Here is a 21,923-nt window from a genome sequence, read left to right as displayed (position 1 = left end):
ATTAATATTCATTTCAGTTTATTCGGTTAAAATGTTTGATTTTTTAGTTTTTTCGGTAAAAACCAAAAATTAATACTATTTATTTATTTTCATATTATGAATTTTAGATAGTGGTTATGTTGAACCAATAGTTTCATATTATAGTTTTTAAACAGATAATAGTTTAAGAAATAGAAAAGAATATTATTAAGACAAATCATTTCACTACAATTTGGTCGGTAGTGAAAGAAGCATTAAGAAAAAATATTTCAACTTTCAAAAAAATTAGATACTTCAGTTGTGGTTAATACTTAGTTAGAAGGTGCTCACATCAAGGTGCACATGTATGTTTATGTAAAAAGTATATAAAATAGTTAAAAAATATATAAAGATATTGTTAATTAATATTAAATGACATTTTTGTACAAAATAATACATAAAGATAAAATTAAAATTAATTTAAAATAAAAAAGACCTTGACATTAGTCATTTTTTATATAAAGAAAATAAAATTATATCTGTAATCAGGGTGGACACATATCAAATATCTGAGTATTTGAAAGCATTCTTGTCGATTCGATCTTTAGCCACCTAGATATTCGGTGACTCAGATATCCGAAATGTTTTAGAATTTTAAAGAATATCCTATTTGATTCGTAAATAAAATAAAATTTTAAAAATAATTTTTATAATAACATTTCATTACAAAATAAAACATTATATAACCTTTTAAATTCTAGTACCTAATATAATAAATTTAATTCATAAAAATATTTTAAAACTGATATAAAGTATAATATATATAACATATATATATAATTCTTTATATATATGTATATATATGCATATAACATATTGAATTAGATATATGTTCCTAAAAATATTGGTATTTGTGATTTGCTTCTTTTTTTGATATTGTATTCTAGTATTTGATTTGTTTTGTAGAGTTTCAAATATCCAGATTTTTTGGTTCAAATCAAAACGGATAACGAATCGAATTAAAATTTATGAATATTTTGTTCAACTTTATCCGTAAATATAAAAATAATATATATAGAGTTTGACTTTTGATTCGTTATCTATTTTTATTCGAACCGAAAAATCCAGAGTTTTATTGGAACTATGTATGTGAGTTTTATATTAAAAAAAATATAAAGTACATAGTGTGAACACATTTATGATTATAGTGTGAATGCATTAGCATATTTATTATCAAATCATTGTGAGGCTGAGACGTGTCTATTATAATGTGAATGCATTTATTACAATGCTTCTCTTTTAATATATAAGGGATTCTGATAAGCGACGTAAACGTAAAAAAACAAAAGCAACGTAAACGTGTAATTTAAGGGATAATGATTAAATAATAATACGACAATTGCAAAACTACAATTTGAAGAATACTATTTATTGTTGCTACGACGAAGAAGAATACTATTTCTATAATCAACTCTTGTATAATATTCTTAGAGCATGTTTAAACCGGATTCTTAATTTGAAATTTTTAACACATGATTTGACATTTTTTTTATACTTTTCAGCTAAGAACCGGTTCTTATATATTTTATCGTAAGAGTTGATTCTTTTCTTTTCTTAGTTAAAAACTAAGAAATAATTCATAGCTGAAGCTAATGACCCCACCCTAAAAACCCGGATTAGTTATGGTCTTAATAGTTGATACAGAGAGAGAGAAAAATTGTTATGTAAGATACATAAAACCCTAGTTCCGTCTCATATCATCTCTTCGAGCTACATATGTTGATGTTGCTTTCTCCCTCTCCTTGTGAGCTTTTCTTTGATCATTTATATATCGAACCCTATCAAGTTTAAGTGTTTAATGTGATCTTTTGATACTGATCAAGTTTTACAAAGAAAAAAGCTCGGACTCTTTATTATTGCACAGAAACATAAATAGTGAACCATAGTGATAGTGATTCATATTCACTTGGCCACCCGTGGAACTACATCCATCCGGTTATTAAAGGAAAAGCAACAAACGTACAAGTGATGATTTTGAGATTATCTTAAGCGCTTAGTTATAGATGGAGTCGGCTCAAGTGAAAGCCATGATCTCGACTTCAACTTTGATGGCATCGTTGACGAGGAAACCTTTGGACGGGTCTTGGACATCTGCAATAGATATAAGTTTGTCGACACCCCATCCATTTTGTTCGGCATTGGGCCATCCCTCCACTATAGGAACAAATCAAAAGTTAGTGTAACATCTTTCAGATAAGCTTAATTAGGTTTTTTGACTAAAAAAAAGAAGCTAATTAGGTTTTTGTTTTCCGGCATAAGCCTTATTAACCTTGTTTCTCCACATTTTTGGATGGGGTCTTGTTAATAACTCTAAACTTGGCTTTCACGTAACCCTTTTTGTTTGACGCACTCAACAAATAAATTGACAACGAATTACCCTTTCCAGTCCCAACTCCATTTGGATAAACTTTCATTACCCTACACACATCATATAAAATTAATACATACTGTATATCTATATGTAAATATATATATATATATATATATATATATGTGTGTGGAGAGCGCCACCAGTTTCTTCCTCCAGAAGAAAACGGGTTAGAAGTGTAAGAGTCATGCTCGCCGCTACTGAAGTTGTAGATTCTCCAGCCGATAGCAGGGCCAGGAATGTTTTCTTCATAAGAGACATCCTCCCATAGAGGGGGATTAGAAACCACGATGTCAACGCCAAACACACTCTGCCCGCCGTTGAAAATGAATCCATGGACCGGAGTTTGGTAATACCCAATCTCAAGAAAGTTTAGCATTCCATACTCTTGTTTAAACAAGTGAAACCTCTGCGCGTCAGTCACTACAAACCGGACAAAACTATAGTCACTTAGTCTGAAGAAACCACAAAAGATTAAAACAATATACCTAACTGTCTCTCTAATATTATATATATATATATTAGTTATTACCATAGAACTCATGGTACGTGTCCGTAGTGCTTTTATAGGTGAGGAATCTGATCCATGCATACACTTCGTTCTGATTCTCGATGAAGCTTGAGTTATCGATTTTAACGTATAGCGAAACGTATCCACCCGAGCCCACTGGCTTGTCCGCATTTGGGTAGACTAAGAACGTCCTTAAAACATATTAAAAAAAACGGTTCACATTATATATTAGCTAAAACATGTACCAATTAGATTTTGACGAGATTTAAAGCAATGTGTTAATATATGATCTATATGGACTTGTCAACTTATAAACTACACCCAACGTACCAATTGTATCCACCTGAGAAAGGATGTGACTCGTACTTGTCACCGTTGTCTTTGACCAGTTTAGACATTGTGTCAAATGACTCGAACTTCACACAGTACGTAACTGGAGGACGAGTTCTCGTCTCTTCCCTTATTGTTGCCGAGAGCTTTTTGTGATTCCTAGCAGGAACAGAGACAGAGCTCCTAATGTTACAAGGAAGTATCCCCGCGTCCAACAATCCTTCTTCGAGTACTGCTTCTGTCTCCATTAGGTTTTGAAGGTTGTAGTAAGGTTTTGCAAATCTTACTACTTCCACGATGAAAACAAGACAGAAGAAGCAGTAGACAAATATTGTTCCATAGTTTGTATTTTTTTTTTCTTCGGTAAACATTTTTTTTTCTTTTTCAAGTGTATCTGTAACGGTTCTGAGTTGTGTATTTATAGACATGAATTATTGTACTGGCCCATTAATATATTTGTCACGAGTTACACACATTCGTAGTATTTTATCGCCAAATTATATCAACTAGGGACTTGGCCCCGCGCAAGCGCGGGGTTATTGACAATAATTAGCTTATATAATTTTCAATTGTATTGTTCATATACACTCATGAGAAGAAAATACCATAAGTTGAAAGAGAAGTGGAGGTGTGTGAATGTATTACTTAGTAGGGACTGTGTGTTCGTTTTACCTACCATCTCATATGGAGATGGTTTAATAATGGATCTTGATTTATTTTCAGGAGAAAACATCAAGACCGATGAACCCAAGAAAGAAGAGTCTAAGTCTGCAGAAGTCACAGAGGTAATCAACATGTAATAATGAGTATGAACTGTTCTTGTTTGGGTCAAGAGATCATGTTGTTTTGTTTATTTGTTTTCAGAACTGATCAAAGGCTTTGGAAGTTGAATAAGACATTTCTATTAAGTTGCATAGCTTGGTTTCATCAGAAGGAAAATGAGATCAGAGACAATTGAATTCAATCCTATACTGTTTTTTTTTTTCAAATTACATTTTTCGTTCTTTTTTTTGTTGTCAATCTCATGATATCAAATATCCTATTTATGTTATTTGATTTGTTCAGATACATTTTACATTTCCAATATACAGACCAATCAGCTGCATTATTAAAATTTTCCATCCATCCAAACAAACAAACACAACGGATTTAAATGACATCATGAAAAGAGAACAAAAAGCTTGTTTCTATTAAACTATTTGACAGAGTTAAAAAGATCAGTAGTGCTCTGATGGTTCTATATTAAGAGTTGGGGACAAACCTAACCAACTATATACAGAAAGAGGCATGGAAAGGAAGCAAAGAACACTTCTTCTTCTTCTGTCACTGTTCTTCCATATCAAAGAAACTCTGAGGCAAGGTAAAGTCTTCCTAGTGGTTAAGAATGTCAATGTCCTCAGCATCTGATTTCTGTTAAAAATCCAGAGGAAACAGATTAAACCATGAGAGATTCTCAGCAAGATTCTAATAGCAGCCAGATTAGAAGCCATAGCTATGTGTAGCATCACAATAGTCAAATCTTGGCTTCAAGGATTACTCACCAGCATCTCTATGTTGTAGAAACGATCCAGTAGCTGCAGAACCTCATCCGCCAGGAACTGTCGGTCAAAGCTATGTGATGATAGTAAAAAGACTTCTTTTAAAGTCCAGACAAATCAATAGGAACTCGGGCAAAGAAGCAAGTATGGGGAAATGTCAGACAAACTTTCTGCCCAGATACTCCATCAGACCATAAAGAACAAAGTGGTGATGTATGCCTATTGCCTGCACACCACATTACAACATAAAATCTGATTAGTAGAAAGCAAGAAGCCAGAGAACTGAACTGATCAGTGCCATGGATTGAATTGCAAGGGAAAATGATCCCTTTTTTTGGAGTAAAGGTTTATGCTTTCTGATCAAAAGCCATTTGCAGAGACATGACATGGAAAATATATGATTTTTTTTTTGTGAGAGAAGAGAACTTGCCTCGGAGTTTAATGGGAGAATAGATTTCAAGAGCTTCTAATAACGTGAGCTCCAATTCAACCTGTGACCAGTGGCGGAGCCAGGATCAATTTACACTGGGGTCAAAATAATTTTATGGGGTCAAAATTTATTATTAAATGGGGTCAAAATAATTTTTCTTTAACAAAAACAAAAAAAAATTAAAAAATAGTGGGGTCAGCTGACCCCACTCCCCATACACTCCCTCCGCCCCTGCCTGTGACTGCTCCTGAGAATTAAATCCAAGAACAGATGAACCTTTTAACATCACAGAACAAAAGGAGGAGTTAATTGGCAGATAGAGAGAGAAACCTTGGAGAGAGAAGAAGCGGAGGAAGGTAAGACTTTACAGGGAGAGTGCACAGACATGTCATCTTGCTCTATCCATGTATAATAACCCACTGATAGAGTTGTTGTTGATTTGGATACCTTTGTGACTGCTCATCTATATTAGAAATATTGTATTTGGATTAACATAAAGATAGAACCTTCCAAATATTATTTGATGTCTGCACTCCCTGTTCGCACCATCTTTCTCACTATCTTAAATTTTGATACAATTCATCTTTCTGTATAGAAAAAGGAGACAATCATCCTCTAATTCACACCTTCTTTGTTTACATCTACACAGAAAAAATACATCCATGATGAAAGTCATCCTATGTGTCAGTGACTGATGGATCTAAATGCAAATTATGTTGAGGGTAGCTGGTTGTTTTGGTACCTGAGTATGTTGAGGAAGGCAACTGAGATGATCTCAACACTTTTCTCGCGTTGTGAATAAGCCTTTATAATATATCCTGCATATAATTGAAATGTTATTTGCCAAACCAAGAGCAACAATGATTGTAAAGAGGGAGAAGCTACAAAAATAACTTAGAAAGGCATGACCCAATTTTGATGTACTTTTCTAAAGATTTTCAGCCTCCTCCTTCATGCTGACTGGAAATAAAGAAGAAGATAAAGACACTAAAACCGAGAATTTATGCACAACTGATGATATATAAATTAAATTCTCCAGAATAAAGAGCTACTTATGATCGTATAAACAAACTCCTAAAAAAATATCTTCTGGAGCTACCACCACCGTTAACAAACGTAAAAATACCAACGACCCTTAGCCACCTTCACGCAGCATCTCATCCTTCTCTTTCAGAACCGATGATTTCATGGAAAATCCACCGAAGATAAAGTGTATAAAGAATATGATTAGATCATCACAAAGACTTGTCTTTGAACGTAGATGAAAATCAAAATATATACTGAAGATCTTACCAAGAGAGACGAAGAAGAAGAAGAAGGCTTCATGATCTTCTCCTTGGTTCTCCTTGGAATCATAAGATCTGTACTTGGTTTTGAAGAAATCCATGGAAAAGATGGTTGAGCACGAGATTCATAGCGAGTGGAGAAGAGACATCGCCGTTGATGAATCGGTGGAGAAGCAAGCCGGAGTGAATCTGTACCTTCGTGGTGATTGTCATTACCTTGAACATGGAGATGAAGTGAAGATAAAGCTCTTGACAGATTTTAACCAGTCCATGACGATTGCCAGCAAGAGAGAGGAGGTGATCTCCGGCGAAAGAGTTTTCTGTTCTGAGGGAGATATCTATTAGGGTTACGGGGGAGTGACTTTAGGCTTTTTAGGCTTGAGTGAGTGAGTGATTTGGGCCCCGAAAATGAAAATGGCAAAAGTCGGTTTCCAATTTATTGGGTTAAAGCCCAGAACGGTAGTGACATGTCATATTGATTGGCTCACAATATTTTTGCCTATGTGGCAGAGCTTAGGAACCAGAGATTTAGTCTATTTTATATAGTAGGATATCAAATCTTATCTGATAGTGACATTTACGTATTCAGGAGGCTGTTGGCACGTTCTCAAGGTTGGATCCACTTTTACTGGCGGTTTTGGGGCGCATATTCATATATGACCGAAATTTAGTATTACTATTTCCTTCATATGATATCACGTGTTGTTTTACATTTTTGATGCAAATATTTGACAAAATTTCAATTTTATTTTTATTTATTAGTTTATTAATTTACAAAACCAAACAAAATGATATATTACATATCTATCAAAACCAAAACAGAACATTTAATTATTTTTAGTATATATAAGAAAATTAAATATAAAGAAAGGAAATGACTATTAAGGCTGAAACTGGTAATCATTTTTATGAATGTGTGAATACAGACTGGTGGAATAAATGAATTAGAATAAATGGAATAATAAAATGAAATAACTGTAATTTACGGGATAAAATGAATGAGATGGATATTTTTTTCTTTCTTTCTATCTATTCATTTCATTCCTTACAATTTTTATCATGGATGTAACGACCAGTTAAATTAAGGAATATTATTAAATGGAATGTATAGAATTGGACTAGAAATAAAATGTATTTATTGATTAAACTAAAAATAAAATTATTCCACTCATTCCACTTATTCCTTAAAGTTTAAGTTGTTGGATGCTTTCACAAAGAAATTGTTATTTTTCCATTCATTAAAAAAAAAATTAGGATTGCTTTATAAATGATCTTTCATTGTAACTGTTGTATTTTTACGGAATCAAAAAGAATTACCCATTCCATACATTTCTTATTCCAAATTTTGTTCAACCAGTAACAGCTTAGATATTTAGGGTCTGACTGGTTTAACCGCAGCGGTTGCGGTTGCGGTTGCGGGAGTTTGCGGATGCGGGTGGTTGCGGTTTCTAGCGGTTTTAAAAGATTCGTACGACTGGTTCTGCGGTTAGAAATTTGTGCGTTTGCGGGATACTTATGACTGGTTAACTACCAAATGCAGCAGCTGTTAAATAATAAATTAATAATATTTACATTTTATACAATTATAAAAATATCAAAAATAATAATATTATAATAAATATAAAATTTATATTTAGAAAGATATAGTTTAAATTTTTTAAAAATATAGAAAATATTTTTATTTTAAAGTTTTATAATATTAATTAAAATTTAATTGATATATTTTAGCATTTTTATAATTTCACTTTAATTTTTTTATTGAATTTTTTTATTTTTGTATTTATATTGTGTTGGAAAAAAATAATTTTTTTTTATCCTCCCGCAAACGCCCGCAACCGCAAACGCTAGCTGGAACCAGCTTTTGAATTTATGAGGTTCAGAGCGATTTGGAGCGGTTTAGAGCGGTTTGAGCGATTGTTGCAAAACGCCAGCAACCGCTACTAACCGCAAAAGCTGCGTTTGCGGGTGGTAGCGGGAAAACCAGTCATACCCTTAGTGTGATTCATAATTTTTTCACTTATCCCACATGAATGTATGGAATTAAAAACTTTTTTTTATTTAACTGGTAAAAGCTTCATGGAATTCACATTAATACCTAATTTCATATGATTTCCATTCATAAAAACATTTCAGTTACAGCCTGAAAGCAACTTGGTCTGCCTTTCAAACTCTGTTGTAAAGTTTATTATATGACATTTGCAGTTTGATTGATCAAAAGTTCGACACAAGTAAACTCGAACTCTTTATTATTGAACATAACAAAACAGTGAACCAGAGTGAAAGTATCACTTGGCCATTGTGGAATTACATAGCAGAGATCTCAGGTATAAAAGGAAAAACAACAAAAGAGTGACTGTGGAATCATCTTAAACCCTCAGTCCAGAGAGAGAGAGTCAGATTTAGAGAAGGACAAGATCTCGGCTTCAAATTTCATGGTGTCGTTGCAAGGAAACATTTTGCTGCGTCTTTGATATCTTCGACTTGGAGTGGTATAAACTTCTTAAAACTTCGCTAAAAAAAACTTCTCAAAACTCCATCCGTTCTCAGTTGCATTGGGACGGCCATCCTTCCACTATCCTACTATATAAAAGGGACTAAATTCAAGGCTTTTGAGACTATCCACCTCAGCCAAAATATTCTCATCTAAAAAGAATTAAAAATAAATATCATTTAGAAAATAATTAACTAACATACAACTTTTGATATTTTTAGAAATTTCAAATTTGTAACTGCTAATTTATTAATAGAATCATATATCTATATTGAATTATGTTATATTTTAATAGTTAGACTTTAAGGGTAAATAAATTATTAATTTATAATATATATAATTTATAACATTATATTGTAGTTATAAATAAAAAGAAAATAACCGGGAAGGATGAAGAAGCTCATGTAAAATTATGTAATTAAAATGGTAAAATGGTGAGTATGATGAAGTGAATCTAAGAAAATTTGTTGTACAAATTATGGTGTTTTATTCGTCCACTATAATGATTTAAAATAAAATATATATTCACATAAATAAGTCAATATTTGTTGTTTTTTTTTGGTAAGATGTTAAGATTATTATTTTCTAAAAGGTTACACTGTTGTTTTTAAACAACTTATTACAGCAAGGAAACAAAAACAACCAACAACAACTCAAGGTAAAAAAAGCCTTAAGGAAGTCTTATACAAGAAATATAAAAAGAAGTAGAGAAGATGAGAAAGAAGAACTTACCGGGTAAGAGAGGAGACGGTCACGCATCATACGGTCGAAAGAGGCAAGGATGACTGATGAAGGTGAGGAGACATGACTGAAAGTAGAGCTTGATGACTGGAGTAGCATGTGCATCTACGTTGACGCGAGGTTGATTGATCTAGGCTGCAACAGAGTGTAGATCAGCCGGAGGAGAAATCCAAACTTCAGCAGCAAAAGGCTCCCATATCAAGCGAGAGAAAGAGCACTCAAAGAAGAGATGATGATGAGTCTCTATTTCCAGATTACAAAGGGCGCACGTTCCTGAGACAATCCCCAACGCCTCAAGCGATCCTTGGTTGGCAGTCTTCTCCGCAAAGCCAGCCATGATATAAACGCATTACGTGGAATATGTTCCTTGAACCAAATATTCTTGTGCCAATATGTATTGTTGATAGTGTTTATATTCTTTTCTGACATTAGTATCCATATTTTTTGATAAACTGATCCAAAGAGATTAGTTTGTGGAGCTAACCAAACGAGGATTATAGTGTTTACTTTGGAAAAAGTAATAGGTTGAATGATAGATGGCGTGCGTGCCTTTTCACATGGAAATCTGCACATATATTAAAATTATAAGTTTTGAATCATAGAGAAAATATAGTGTATATGACTGAAGTTGGTACATTCCGAAACTAAAGATGGCTGAAATTCTTCTTTGTCAAAATGCATAGATGTGAATCTTATATGAATAGAGTTCTACATTGCTTATAGCAGTGTAATAAACTCCGTGTGTAAAGGAGAAAAAATGTTATATAAGTGAAAACAAAAATTATGATTTTTTTCTTGTGCCTATAGGCTCTTCGCAATTTGAAGAAGAAAGAACATATTGTGTGAAAATCTTTGGCTCGGTCAAATTTTATCCAGTTGTTTACAAAACTGTTGTTATCTGATTCATGTAATTTTTCAGTGTTGATTTAAAAGCCCAAAAAACCTATCTATACTGACTTTTTTATATTTTTTCTGTGATTTGAATTTAAAAAGAGATAAAACTTTCGATAAGTTATGTAAACTCAGAACAAGTATTTAGCTTTAGAAAGGATTTACATGTTTCAAACTTATAATATATACATATATAATGTTTAAAATTATGCATATAAAACCTGTGTAAAATGTGTCTGAATATGTTTCTCTTCTTTAATGTGTTAATCGTACTATATATAATATTATTTTAAAATTTCAAAAAGTTTATGTCACTATCACATACAAAAAACCATCAATAAAAAATATAATTCTCCATCTACAACAAAAAAATGAAAAATTATTAACATATAAATTTAAATTAAGAAAAACTAACATTGGAAAAACAAGAAGTTAATATAAAAGAAAAAAATTAACAAATAATATTATAAATAAAATAAATTTATAAGACATAATCCGCGCGAAGCGCGGAAAAAATCTCTAGTATATATAAATAGATCAAAAGTTAATACTTAACATTTTTTTCTAAATACGCTTAAATAGTCTAAATAAGTACAAGACTAGATTAGCCATTTAGGATTTACTTCTGCCTGCTCACAAAAAAAAGAACAAGACTAAAGGAATCATAATTAATTAACAGGGCCGGTGAAGGAGATATCAAACCGAGATACTTAATTACCCTGTCTATACACATGTTTGGATTGGTTCAGGTACTCGTAACTTGGCTTTCATGTATTATGTATATATATAATTTTTTCTAATACCAAGAGGTTGATAGTTTAAATCTGTAATTCTCTAAGGCCCATTATGTGATATTAGTTTCGTCTCAACAATCACTGGAATTAGAAACCTCTACACAAGGGCCAGCAGGCCAAAGTCCTTTCCAATTGAACTAATGAACTCTTACTCGGCTAACTTAGCTTTCATCGCAACTACTTTCATTTGACGCACTCGACAAAAAGAATGACAACGAATTGCTAGTTCCAGACCCAACTCCATTTAGATACACTCTAAATACCCTTCATATTGTACACCCATCTTATACTGCATAATATATATCTATGTAAAATATATACCGAGTCAATTTTAGAAACAACGGATGAAACATTCGTCTTATACCCAAGTTTAACATGTTTTATACACATGGATCATCTGGCTTTCGAACTATCCACAACATATTATATGTATAAACCACCCAATTACATCTAATATGTAAGGAACATGATTAAAACAGAGGAGAAGAGCTGAGACTTACCTGCTGAAAATGCCAAGTGGCCTTAAGAATAAGAACATCAAGTATAACTAAGTTTGTGCTTCCTCAAAAACATACATAGTTATATATATGTTCCGTTTTACTCTTCAAATATAAAAAAAAATATACATGAAAAATACATGTTCTTTGATTATTATAGAGATTATCTGTGCAAACAGAAAAAAAATGTTGTGAAACTTCAATACACATAGTGAACTTCATAATCTCTCATACAATGGTTTGAAAACAATAGACTGTATCAACCTCGATGGTATAATCAAGTGTTGCAGATGGAGGAATCTGCAGACCCTGTCCGAATTCGACATTTTTATCTCCAAACCCTAAGGAAGGTGGAATGATCACTCTACGTTTACCTCCAGCCTTCATTGACCTCAGAACATACTCCACCCCTTGACATATCCCCTTGCTATATGGTCTTGAATCCATTACCGTCGCAAGTGACTTCTTGCCTCCAAAAGTGTCGACAAACACTTGTTCTGTTCCATGTACTTGTCCCTTTACATCAAACACAACCAAGTATCCTGAGCTTGGAGTAGCTCCACTTCCAACTTGTAGATCATAGTACCTGACACAGTTCAAATTCTGTAGATGATTTCATGTTGCTTTTCAGTTGATGAAACATGATGATCAACATATGTTATGGGGAAATGTACCTTATGCCATTTGGTAAGACGATCTCTTCTTGCTTCTCTAAAACTCTGCAGAATCAAGAAATTACAAAAAGACATTTCAAGTGTATGATTCCAAAACCTAAAAGGCATTGAAGAACAAATAAACCCTGATTCCCTTCTATGTATCTTTGCTTGAACAGCAAGCATTCACTTAATGTTCTGTCTCCAGTTCTTATTAATACGATAAAGAGAAGACTATGATGTATAATTCGAACCTTGTGTTATTGTCTTCTTGAAACACATCGAGTCGTGACTTCATCTGCTCGGAGACAGCTCCGAAAGCTAGAAACCCCGCCCAGGCAAATCCAGCACCGACACTGAACCGTCGCGTCACCGGATAAGCCACCCAATCCGTCATCTGCTGCTGTTCCTGCAATGCGACTGACGCATGTGCTGGATTCTCCTTGAAGGAGACGCTTAGCGGCTGAGATGGAAGGTTCTGTCTCGGATGTTGAGGAGGAGTTAGGAAGCGGTGGTTGGTAGGAGCCGTCGTCGCAGTGAAGAGAGTAGCCATTTTTTCAGAGGATTGGTCAAAAGCAGGAACACATATTGTTGTGACTTTTTTTATATAAGATATATCTGAATAATAAAACAGTAACGTTATCTTGTTTGTGTGGTGCATGAAGACTGCAGTTTTCATGTCTAAAAGATTTTTTTTGTCGACGAAATTACAATGATATATCATTAAACAAGGGAAATTGGGTCAAATAACCAACAAAAAAACTAAAATTCACTATCTAACCAAAACCACAATCTCTTTCCTCTTTTGTATTCCTATCTCTCTCTACCCTTCTCTCTACAAAACTAATTTTCCCTTTTTATTTGGTTATTTCACAAATAATCCCATTAAACAAATAGTTCTTTTTTTTACGTTCTCTATCTTTTTTACAGTTTCAGTTTATTTTATTTTTTTGTAAATTACACAGTTTCAGTTTTGTAAAACAAAATAGAGAAAATTAGGCATGAACATCACTGTGCAAGCAACACAACGCGATAGACTAATCCTTCACCTTCACCTTCACGAGTATAAATAATATTAACCAATCTAATTTTTAAAGTAAGAGTTCGATTCCAAAAATTTACTTCGTAAATAATAGTATATATATGTTTTACTTTTTCATTTTTTTAATTAAAAAAAAACGAATTTGGATGTATATCTATAAAATTAAAAATATTATTTTTCCTTTAAATATATAAAATAAATATTTTTTAACGACTGGAGGTAATCAAAACAGTGCCACAATCAGAATACTGGTTTAATAAACCACGCATGCAAACCAAAATCAAACCGATCTGGTCAACAACTTATCTTGTTGTCCGTTCTTCCACCTCGTGCGCGCGTCTCTCTGACTGTCAGTCAATTTGTCTCTTTTGCAAATCAACTGGTAGTACAAGTAGATAAATAAATTAAATAAATCAAACAAACAAAAATGGAAAATTAAATAGTAAGAGAGAAGACGAAGAAGATGCTTTAAACTCCTCGAAAGAATCGGCGAATAGTGTGGAACCATTGACGAAGAAACGCTTGGCTGAGAGTAAACTCGGAGAGTCTCTGCTTATTATTAGCCTCTTGACCAATGGGTGGTGGTGGTAGCAATCTCGTTGACGGTCTTCTTCGTTGGCTTTTCTTCCAACGTCGTCCTTCTTCTTCCTCCAACACTCACGATCAGATTCACAATCCCGATAACTTAGTCGACGACGGTGATTCAAAGAACACTAATGATATTGTAGCTTTAGATCCGTCAAAGCTAAATCAAATCAAGGTTCCAAAACGAGATCATTCACCCATGGATGCTCAAAAGAAGGTAAGTTTATTTCTAGGTTTCGTGCTTAGGTCTGGCCATTTGTAACTGAACTGATAACTGAATCCGACCCGAAAAATCTGAGTACGGTCTGAACCATTTTAAAAGATATCCAAATGGTGGACATGTACTTTGGATACCTCATACCTGTTATATTCCGAACTGAACTGAAATCCGAACTAGTACTATCCAAATTTTTGGTAGTTTTTTATCTTTTTTTGTTATTCTGAATAGTAGTTTAGGTAGTTTGGTTAGTTTTTATAGGATTTTTCAAATGATTTAAATTTTTAAGATATTTTGGTTAATTTCAGTAGTTTTTTTTATAAAAAAATTGGGTGATTTAAAACATTGGTCAGAAACAGGGAACTGAACCCGACCAAGATTTGAAAATCTCGAATGGGACTTATGAGCATTGTTCCGAAAATCCTGAAAAAAACTTGACATGAACCAGAACCCGAACGCCCAGGCCTAGTTCGTGCTTTGGTGATAGTTTGAATCTGATTTGACATTGTATCTTCAGGCTATACCTAATGCGGACTTCTTCACTGAGTATGGAGAAGCAAACAGGTATCAGATCCAACAAGTAGTTGGCAAAGGAAGCTACGGAGTTGTTGGTTCTGCTATTGACACCCACACTGGAGAAAGAGTTGCTATCAAGAAGATCAACGATGTCTTCGACCACATCTCTGACGCTACTAGGATCTTGAGGGAGATCAAGTTGCTGCGCTTGCTTCTTCACCCTGACGTTGTGCAGATTAAACACATCATGCTCCCTCCTTCAAGAAGAGAGTTTCGTGATGTTTACGTAGTTTTCGAGTTGATGGAGTCTGACCTTCATCAGGTGATTAAGGCTAACGATGATCTGACTCCTGAGCATCATCGGTTTTTCTTGTATCAGCTTCTCCGTGGTTTGAAGTACGTTCATGCTGGTTAGTTTCTGGAATTTTACACTTTCCTCACCACTTGTGGTTGCCTTAATAAGATGATTTGAACAACTACGACTCTGTTTCGCAGCGAATGTGTTTCATAGGGATTTGAAACCAAAGAACATTCTAGCTAATGCTGATTGCAAGTTGAAGATCTGTGACTTTGGGCTTGCTCGTGTATCTTTTGATGACGCCCCCTCTGCTATCTTTTGGACTGTGAGTCATCTATCACAATGTTTGTTTTTGTAAGACTTATGTTGGATAAGGTATCATTCCCTTTTAGTGCTTATGCACTCACGCTTACCTATCTGTTTTTTTATAGGATTATGTTGCAACTCGGTGGTATCGTGCCCCTGAACTCTGTGGATCTTTCTTCTCCAAAGTAAGCTTTATAACTATTCTATCCATTTCATGCTACTCACGTAGGCAGGAATGTACAACAATCAGCTTCTCTTCATCCCTCAAACATTTTGTTTTAACCAGAACTTGCTTTACTTTTTATTTTCTAACTCTTATAATATAATGTATGCCTTGAGTCTTTTTTTGTGCAATGGTCTCCTCGTGTTCACTATCTACATACATGGAGGATAAGAGTTAACTAGAGATCTCATGCTAACTCTACTTTTGTTAAATTCAGTATACCCCTGCGATTGATATTTGGAGCGTCGGTTGCATATTCGCTGAAATGCTTCTAGGGAAGCCGTTGTTTCCCGGGAAAAATGTAGTTCACCAATTGGATATCATGACCGATTTTCTTGGCACTCCACCTCCTGAAGCAATATCCAAGGTCAGTAGTTATACTATGAAAGTAATCTTGATTTTCATTGGTTGAAAAACTATTTGATCAAACATATATTTCATCTAAGAAAGTAATCTTGATTTTCCTTATAATGAATAATGTTCTCTTTCATATTGACAGATCAGAAATGATAAGGCGAGGAGATATATTGGCAACATGAGAAAGAAACAGCCAGTCCCATTCTCTAAAAAATTCCCTAAAGCTGATCCTTCTGCTCTCCACCTGTTGCAACGCCTGATTGCATTTGATCCAAAAGATCGTCCATCAGCCGAAGAAGTAAGCTGTAAGCAAATAGTATTTCATACATGAGATCGATGAAACTATGTTTGAGAACGTCCACATTGATGCAGAAACTGGAAGATTGGAATTTCAAAGGAAAAAAAAAACTGAAATTATATGCTCACTGTGTATGATCTTGTCTTTCTGCTTGTATTTGTAGGCACTGGCTGATCCGTATTTTAAAGGTGTTTCGAGTTCAGAGAGGGAACCATCAACACAGCCGATCTCAAAGCTTGAATTTGAGTTTGAGAGAAAGAAGTTAACAAAAGATGATGTCAGAGAGTTGATCTACAGAGAGGTTTTGAGCCTTTTACATCTCTACTTTGATTTTTATTCTCTCCTCTGAATGATGCTAATGGATTAGTTATCTGGAAAAAAAAACATAGATACTGGAGTATCATCCTCAGATGCAGGAGGAATACCTTCGTGGTGGCAATGACCTCAGCTTCATGTACCCTAGGTTAGCCAATTGATCCTTAAATTAACTGACTAAAAGTATATCATTTTGAAACTAATATGAAAGAGAACATCATGCTGAGAATATTCATTTGACGGTACAGTGGGGTAGATAGATTTAGGAGGCAGTTTGCTCATCTTGAAGAAAATCAAGGTCAGGGCGGAAGAAGTACCGCGCTTCAGAGACAGCATGCTTCTTTACCAAGGTACAAATAGACCAAAAAATTTTACAAACTATTGTCTCCGCATCAACTAGTCTTTTCACTACATAACAAAACCAACCAACATTATTGCCGTGCTTGCATTGCATTTTCAGAGAAAGAGTTCCTGCACCAAAAAATGAGACAGATGAAGAAAGCAGCAACGATATTGAGAGAAGAATATCAGCTGTTGTAGCATCAACCCTAGACAGTCCCAAAGCTTCACAACAACCTGAAGGTACAGATAATGGAGGAGGATACAGTGCACGTAACCTGATGAAAAGCGCTAGCATCAGTGGTTCTAAGTGTATAGGTGTCCAACCTAAAACCAACACTGAGGTATATAAAAGGAAAACTTCATTTCTGTAGATGAAAAGATTTTGTTGATTAGTGATTCAAAAATTTGTAAACACTCTTCTTGTGCGATAAATGTAAAAGCGTTGGTGTGTTATATTGCAGGACGCCATAGCAGAGGAACAAGATGAGATAGTTGAGAAAGTTGCATCTCTACACAATACTTAATTTTTTTTAATCTATTTGTTCTTATACAGAGTTGTAGAAACAAATGTGCGGTTTCTCACTCTCACACTCACTCAGAATTTGAGTTTGAGTTTGATTGTTGTAGCATTAAAATAATATTTAATAAACTTAGTTATGTTTTTAAGATTATTGTCTTATTAACAATTTAATAATACACTAATGGTTTTACAATGGATAATTGTATCAAAAACCTATGTTTGACAGTTCCACATCCACCACGACACCTAACAGTTCTACATTCACCACATTACATCTACTACATTGAATCATTTCATAAAGATTTTTGGCTCTCTTTTTTTTGCATTACATTGAACATCTTTTATAAACATGTCTTCATCCGGATTCGTATAAATGATTAAAAAAATTTGTACTTTCTGACATTCCAACAACAGAGCTCACTAAAACACGTTAATGAACCATTATTCAAAAAATATTGTACTTTTTGACATTCCAACCATTTTTCTGACATTCCATCTACATATTTATGGATGTATTTTTTGGTAATATTTTTTAAAAAAAATCATTAATGGAATGAGAAATTTTTTTAAAGTACTGTTGAAAATTGTAGTTGAGTTTTACAACGAGAAATAGGGGTAGATGTTTTTATTAAGCAAACAGACTAATGGGTAAGTAATGAGTAATGACTAAATTTCTTCTACTCTCATATGATTTATTCATACGTACGATCTTAATCCAAGTCACCCACCAAAAAGGATAGACCAAGGAACTAACCACGTGACACATATACACATGCACCACGAGACATATAACGGCTTATGGCGCGGACCGAAGGTACAAAGGAAGCCAATTGGTTGGGTCAGGATCTGAGCTCCAGACTGAGAAAGCGCTCGTACATCGCATCCACTTGTTCGTTAAACTAGGGAAGTGTCGGTCTATTACATCCTTTAAAGACTCTGTTGTATTAACCCACTCTAACCCTTCTTTAGTATACGTCTTCTCGTTGAAATTTGTCGTAAAAAAACGATCTGCTTCTAACCTCCTATTCATACGTTAATCAAACCAATTCAAGTCAAGTCAGTTTAGTTACTTGTTACGCAAGAAACTCCTCTGTTTTTAAAATTGATTATATAACCTGGAGGCAACAAGGAGGAAGATGAAGAAAGCAGTTTCGCTAATGGCGAATCCTTTGATCTTATTCTCTGCATGTAGTCCCACGTTCAAGTCAAGCTTGTCGATATCGCCTTCGTACACTTCCTTTAAAACCTTGATAGCTTCTTCATCATCTGTTAGATCTTCCCATTTGCTGATTGGACTCATCAGCAGATTCTTTCTGAACTCGTTGTATCGAGGAACTCCTCTCTCTCGATCTCTATAAACTGAGAGGAAAATAAATAGGTCAGAGAACTAGTGATATAGAAGAAGAAGCATTGATTTGAGTTGACTTACTCTCCAAGGCAGCCATATCTATAAGGTTAGGTCTATCTTCTCCATCGATATCTTGAGCCACAAGGCTCCTCATCCAATTAGGGTAATTCCACAATGTCAACGCACCACAAGATTGGTGTCCCATTGAAACAAGTAACTGCTCAAACCCTATTCTCGAACCCTTTTTTCCTCCTTCTTTCCCTATCAGTTCCGTCATTGTCACCCTGTTAGAAAAATCTTTCTAGGTTAACAAAAACTGCACTTGGACCGGCCTAAACAGTGTACCAAAACATTCTTTGTGTCTTACTCTCGTTCTATTGCAGGGTCTGCTTTGTCTACATTCTCAGTTCTCATATCTCGAAGGATAAGTGTGTCCGGTAGAAGACAATGCATCCTATAGACACTAACGAACTCTTCGGTTAACGAATAAGGAACTCCATGATCTCTTGGTTTCTTCATACCAACTAATCCGCTAAGTATTGGACCAAATCTTGCACCAATCGTGTCCTTCACTTTCTTCCCTAAGAATCCATACCAGTTGATCCTCATTCCAGCTGTTAGTGTATCTGTCTTCAAGAGCTCTATTGTCCAATCTATTGTGTGAACCTTAGCAATAACCGCTGCTGTCACCAATCTAGCAGTCCTGTAGAGTTTCTCATCGTCAAAATCTGGATAACGTTCCTGAAAAAGAGAGTTAAAAGTTAGTGTGATTCTGTATAAAAAGAGTTGGCTTGCAATACAAGAAAGACAAACCCTAACTTACTTTGAGCATTTCACAAACAGAGTTGTGTTCTTTGACAAAGAGGGCTTGCAACAGAGAGAAGCCTGACCAGCTGTTTCTTATGTCACCGGAGATCGGAACACCTCTTTCGTCCCTCTCCAGTAAACCATCACCGGAGAGTTTTAGTTTCCCGTCCTTGAAAACCCTTACTCTTCTCATTCCAGCCTCATCATTTCCATAAACTACACTCCCGTCCCTATTTCAAAAATTATTATGTATAAAATCAAACTCTAATAATAAATAATTAAACAACAACTAAGAGCATATTTGAATGCATATACGTACCACCAAGGAGTTCTAGTGTTGACTGCACCAGTTTTGTGGTGATCACCAGAGAGAACTTTCTTCGTCCTCAAGAACTTGAATGACTTCAATGGACATCCACTTGCGACTTCTTCTGGAGCTTCAAGCTCGATCTGTTTGAGGTTTTAAATTGGTGATTAGTATATAACCTTAAAATTTTCAAATGAAAAGAAATCTAAGGTTGAGGGATAAAATTGTTAAATATTTAAGTGGTTAGATTCAAAAGAATAAAAACCTGGTGGGTGTCTTCTAAATGATCAACCCAATCATGGATCATGAACTGAATCCAAGAACAAGCTATCACGTTGAATTGGTCCCCATTGTCTATGAATCTCTTTCTCGCCAACAACTTTGTAGCCACAACACTTGGATGTGGATCCAAAATCTGTAATGGTCAATAAGTTATATACACATATTGGTGATCATGCAAAAGAAATATAATATAATTTTTGAGAAAAAGAAAATATAATATTACTAATCATGCAAAAACAAAAACACTTTTCTAACACAAAAACCTTATTCCAAAGAGATATACAAACTTAAAGCAAAAGAAAATCATACACATCATGATTTCAACCACTAGTGAGTAGAGATAAGCAAAGAAGCGCGTCACAAGATTTGGTTCTACTGTTTCATTACGCTATTATCGATACATCATATTTACAATTTGATCAAAACTACAGATACTTAACTTATCTGAAACTAATTTGCATGTTATCTAATTGTGATTGTGAATACAAATAGAGGAAAGAAAATGACTTACACCGTACTGAGAAGTACATAGAGGCATATTCCGGCCAATAAAGGTGCCTTGGCTACCGACAGAGTCATCGGAGGGATGGTTACACTTGCCATCAGCCGTACGATAAGAGAACTCATCGGTGTCGTAACTCTGGCCGTTGATACCACCGACGTGTACCAGATTGTAACGTTGATGTAAATGTCTTCGTATCCCCAAGTAAGCTACTCCCAACAACACTGGAAACCTATGCCATAATCCTAGCTTGTCCACTAAGTGCACAATCTATATTTAAAAAAAATGATTATAATAAAATATTTATCAAATAATTATGGTTATTGATTTGATAGTTTTCCTACAAGATAAAGAATGATTGTAGATTATATAAATAATCGTAGAGACGTACTTACATAGAACAAAAAGGTATCAAAGAGAGACATCTTGGAAACAACATGATGAAGCTCAGGGTGAAGAAACCAGGAAGAAGATGGAGAGAAACCCATTTATTTATTTTTTTATGTGTTTGGATTATGTGTTTGCTTTATGCTTTAAACGACAGTCACACAATTGTAATGTATTTATATAGACCCACACGCATTCACATTTACATATGTAAGATGAATTTTGATTATTGTTCGTTTGGTACAATTTTAAATATTATATCATTTTCAAGTTTAGAGAGAAGTTACAGACATAACTAATACTGGAAAAGACAACTAAACACCAGCTAATTATTGTTTTTGAATAAAATTTGATTATTGACATTTTTAACGAGTGGTCGTCGAGCATGTCTTTGATTGGAGAGTGACTGGATGGAGATATTTAGTAAATATTTCTTCTAAACTAAATTCGACTATATTGGAATGATTTATACAAAAAAAAATAGTATCTACAAATTAACTGCATCAAATCATGGTCAAACTTTTGATATTTATTTTCGTGGGGAAGTAAATCGCCGACTATTCTCTATTTGATCAACTTTCTTATCTTGCATTATTAACATAATTTCTACACATGAAAATGATAGAATCTTATTGTTATTGATATCATAGCACCAGCCATGGTCAATTCATGCATCATTGTTTGATTCATATTAAAAACAAGTCATTCAATTATATATATTGC

At 34.2% G+C, this 21,923-nt stretch overlaps 4 protein-coding genes and 1 long non-coding RNA gene across 6 annotated transcripts; 1 reads left to right on the top strand and 4 right to left on the bottom strand.

The window, feature by feature from the left end:
• Nucleotides 1–1,213: 1,213 nt before the first annotated feature.
• Nucleotides 1,214–4,987, bottom strand: LOC111210232 (probable inactive serine/threonine-protein kinase fnkC). The gene is made up of 6 exons (XM_048735802.1): nucleotides 4,769–4,987; nucleotides 3,228–4,637; nucleotides 2,919–3,088; nucleotides 2,530–2,809; nucleotides 2,288–2,436; nucleotides 1,214–2,172 (listed from the first exon to the last, which is right to left on the bottom strand). The coding sequence occupies exons 2-6, from the start codon at nucleotides 3,653–3,655 to the stop codon at nucleotides 2,033–2,035; spliced, it is 1,167 nt and encodes a 388-aa protein (XP_048591759.1). The 5' UTR covers nucleotides 3,656–4,637; nucleotides 4,769–4,987; the 3' UTR covers nucleotides 1,214–2,032.
• A 366-nt stretch (nucleotides 4,988–5,353) lies between these two features.
• On the bottom strand, nucleotides 5,354–8,025 carry LOC111199489. Of its 2 annotated transcripts, XR_007314681.1 has the most exons (4): nucleotides 6,489–8,025; nucleotides 5,938–6,357; nucleotides 5,526–5,836; nucleotides 5,354–5,442 (listed from the first exon to the last, which is right to left on the bottom strand). It is a non-coding gene; the product is annotated as an uncharacterized LOC111199489 (long non-coding RNA). The 2 variants fall into 2 exon arrangements; XR_007314680.1 differs by having other exon boundaries at nucleotides 5,938–8,018.
• Nucleotides 8,026–12,021: 3,996 nt separating this feature from the next.
• On the bottom strand, nucleotides 12,022–13,317 carry LOC111199384 (peptidyl-prolyl cis-trans isomerase FKBP17-3, chloroplastic). Its single transcript, XM_048735799.1, has 3 exons — nucleotides 12,803–13,317; nucleotides 12,570–12,614; nucleotides 12,022–12,481 (listed from the first exon to the last, which is right to left on the bottom strand). Exons 1-3 carry the CDS (start codon nucleotides 13,270–13,272, stop codon nucleotides 12,124–12,126), a joined length of 873 nt encoding a protein of 290 aa, XP_048591756.1. The 5' UTR covers nucleotides 13,273–13,317; the 3' UTR covers nucleotides 12,022–12,123.
• A 375-nt stretch (nucleotides 13,318–13,692) lies between these two features.
• LOC111210228 (mitogen-activated protein kinase 15-like) lies at nucleotides 13,693–17,713 on the top strand. The gene is made up of 11 exons (XM_048735798.1): nucleotides 13,693–14,392; nucleotides 14,910–15,318; nucleotides 15,404–15,531; nucleotides 15,638–15,697; nucleotides 15,953–16,102; nucleotides 16,235–16,390; nucleotides 16,554–16,691; nucleotides 16,780–16,853; nucleotides 16,954–17,055; nucleotides 17,166–17,388; nucleotides 17,509–17,713. The coding sequence occupies exons 1-11, from the start codon at nucleotides 14,165–14,167 to the stop codon at nucleotides 17,569–17,571; spliced, it is 1,731 nt and encodes a 576-aa protein (XP_048591755.1). The 5' UTR covers nucleotides 13,693–14,164; the 3' UTR covers nucleotides 17,572–17,713.
• A 399-nt stretch (nucleotides 17,714–18,112) lies between these two features.
• Nucleotides 18,113–21,443, bottom strand: LOC106430143 (alpha-dioxygenase 2). Its single transcript, XM_022688997.2, has 9 exons — nucleotides 21,209–21,443; nucleotides 20,823–21,083; nucleotides 20,295–20,444; nucleotides 20,042–20,172; nucleotides 19,739–19,952; nucleotides 19,283–19,656; nucleotides 18,997–19,199; nucleotides 18,683–18,926; nucleotides 18,113–18,589 (listed from the first exon to the last, which is right to left on the bottom strand). The coding sequence occupies exons 1-9, from the start codon at nucleotides 21,299–21,301 to the stop codon at nucleotides 18,364–18,366; spliced, it is 1,896 nt and encodes a 631-aa protein (XP_022544718.2). The 5' UTR covers nucleotides 21,302–21,443; the 3' UTR covers nucleotides 18,113–18,363.
• Nucleotides 21,444–21,923: the final 480 nt, after the last annotated feature.

Source organism: Brassica napus, chromosome A7 (assembly GCF_020379485.1).
Source record: "Brassica napus cultivar Da-Ae chromosome A7, Da-Ae, whole genome shotgun sequence".
Taxonomy (NCBI): Eukaryota; Viridiplantae; Streptophyta; class Magnoliopsida; order Brassicales; family Brassicaceae; genus Brassica; species Brassica napus.
The sequence above is the reverse complement of the archived record's forward strand: the minus strand, read 5'-3'. Positions and strand labels throughout refer to the sequence as shown.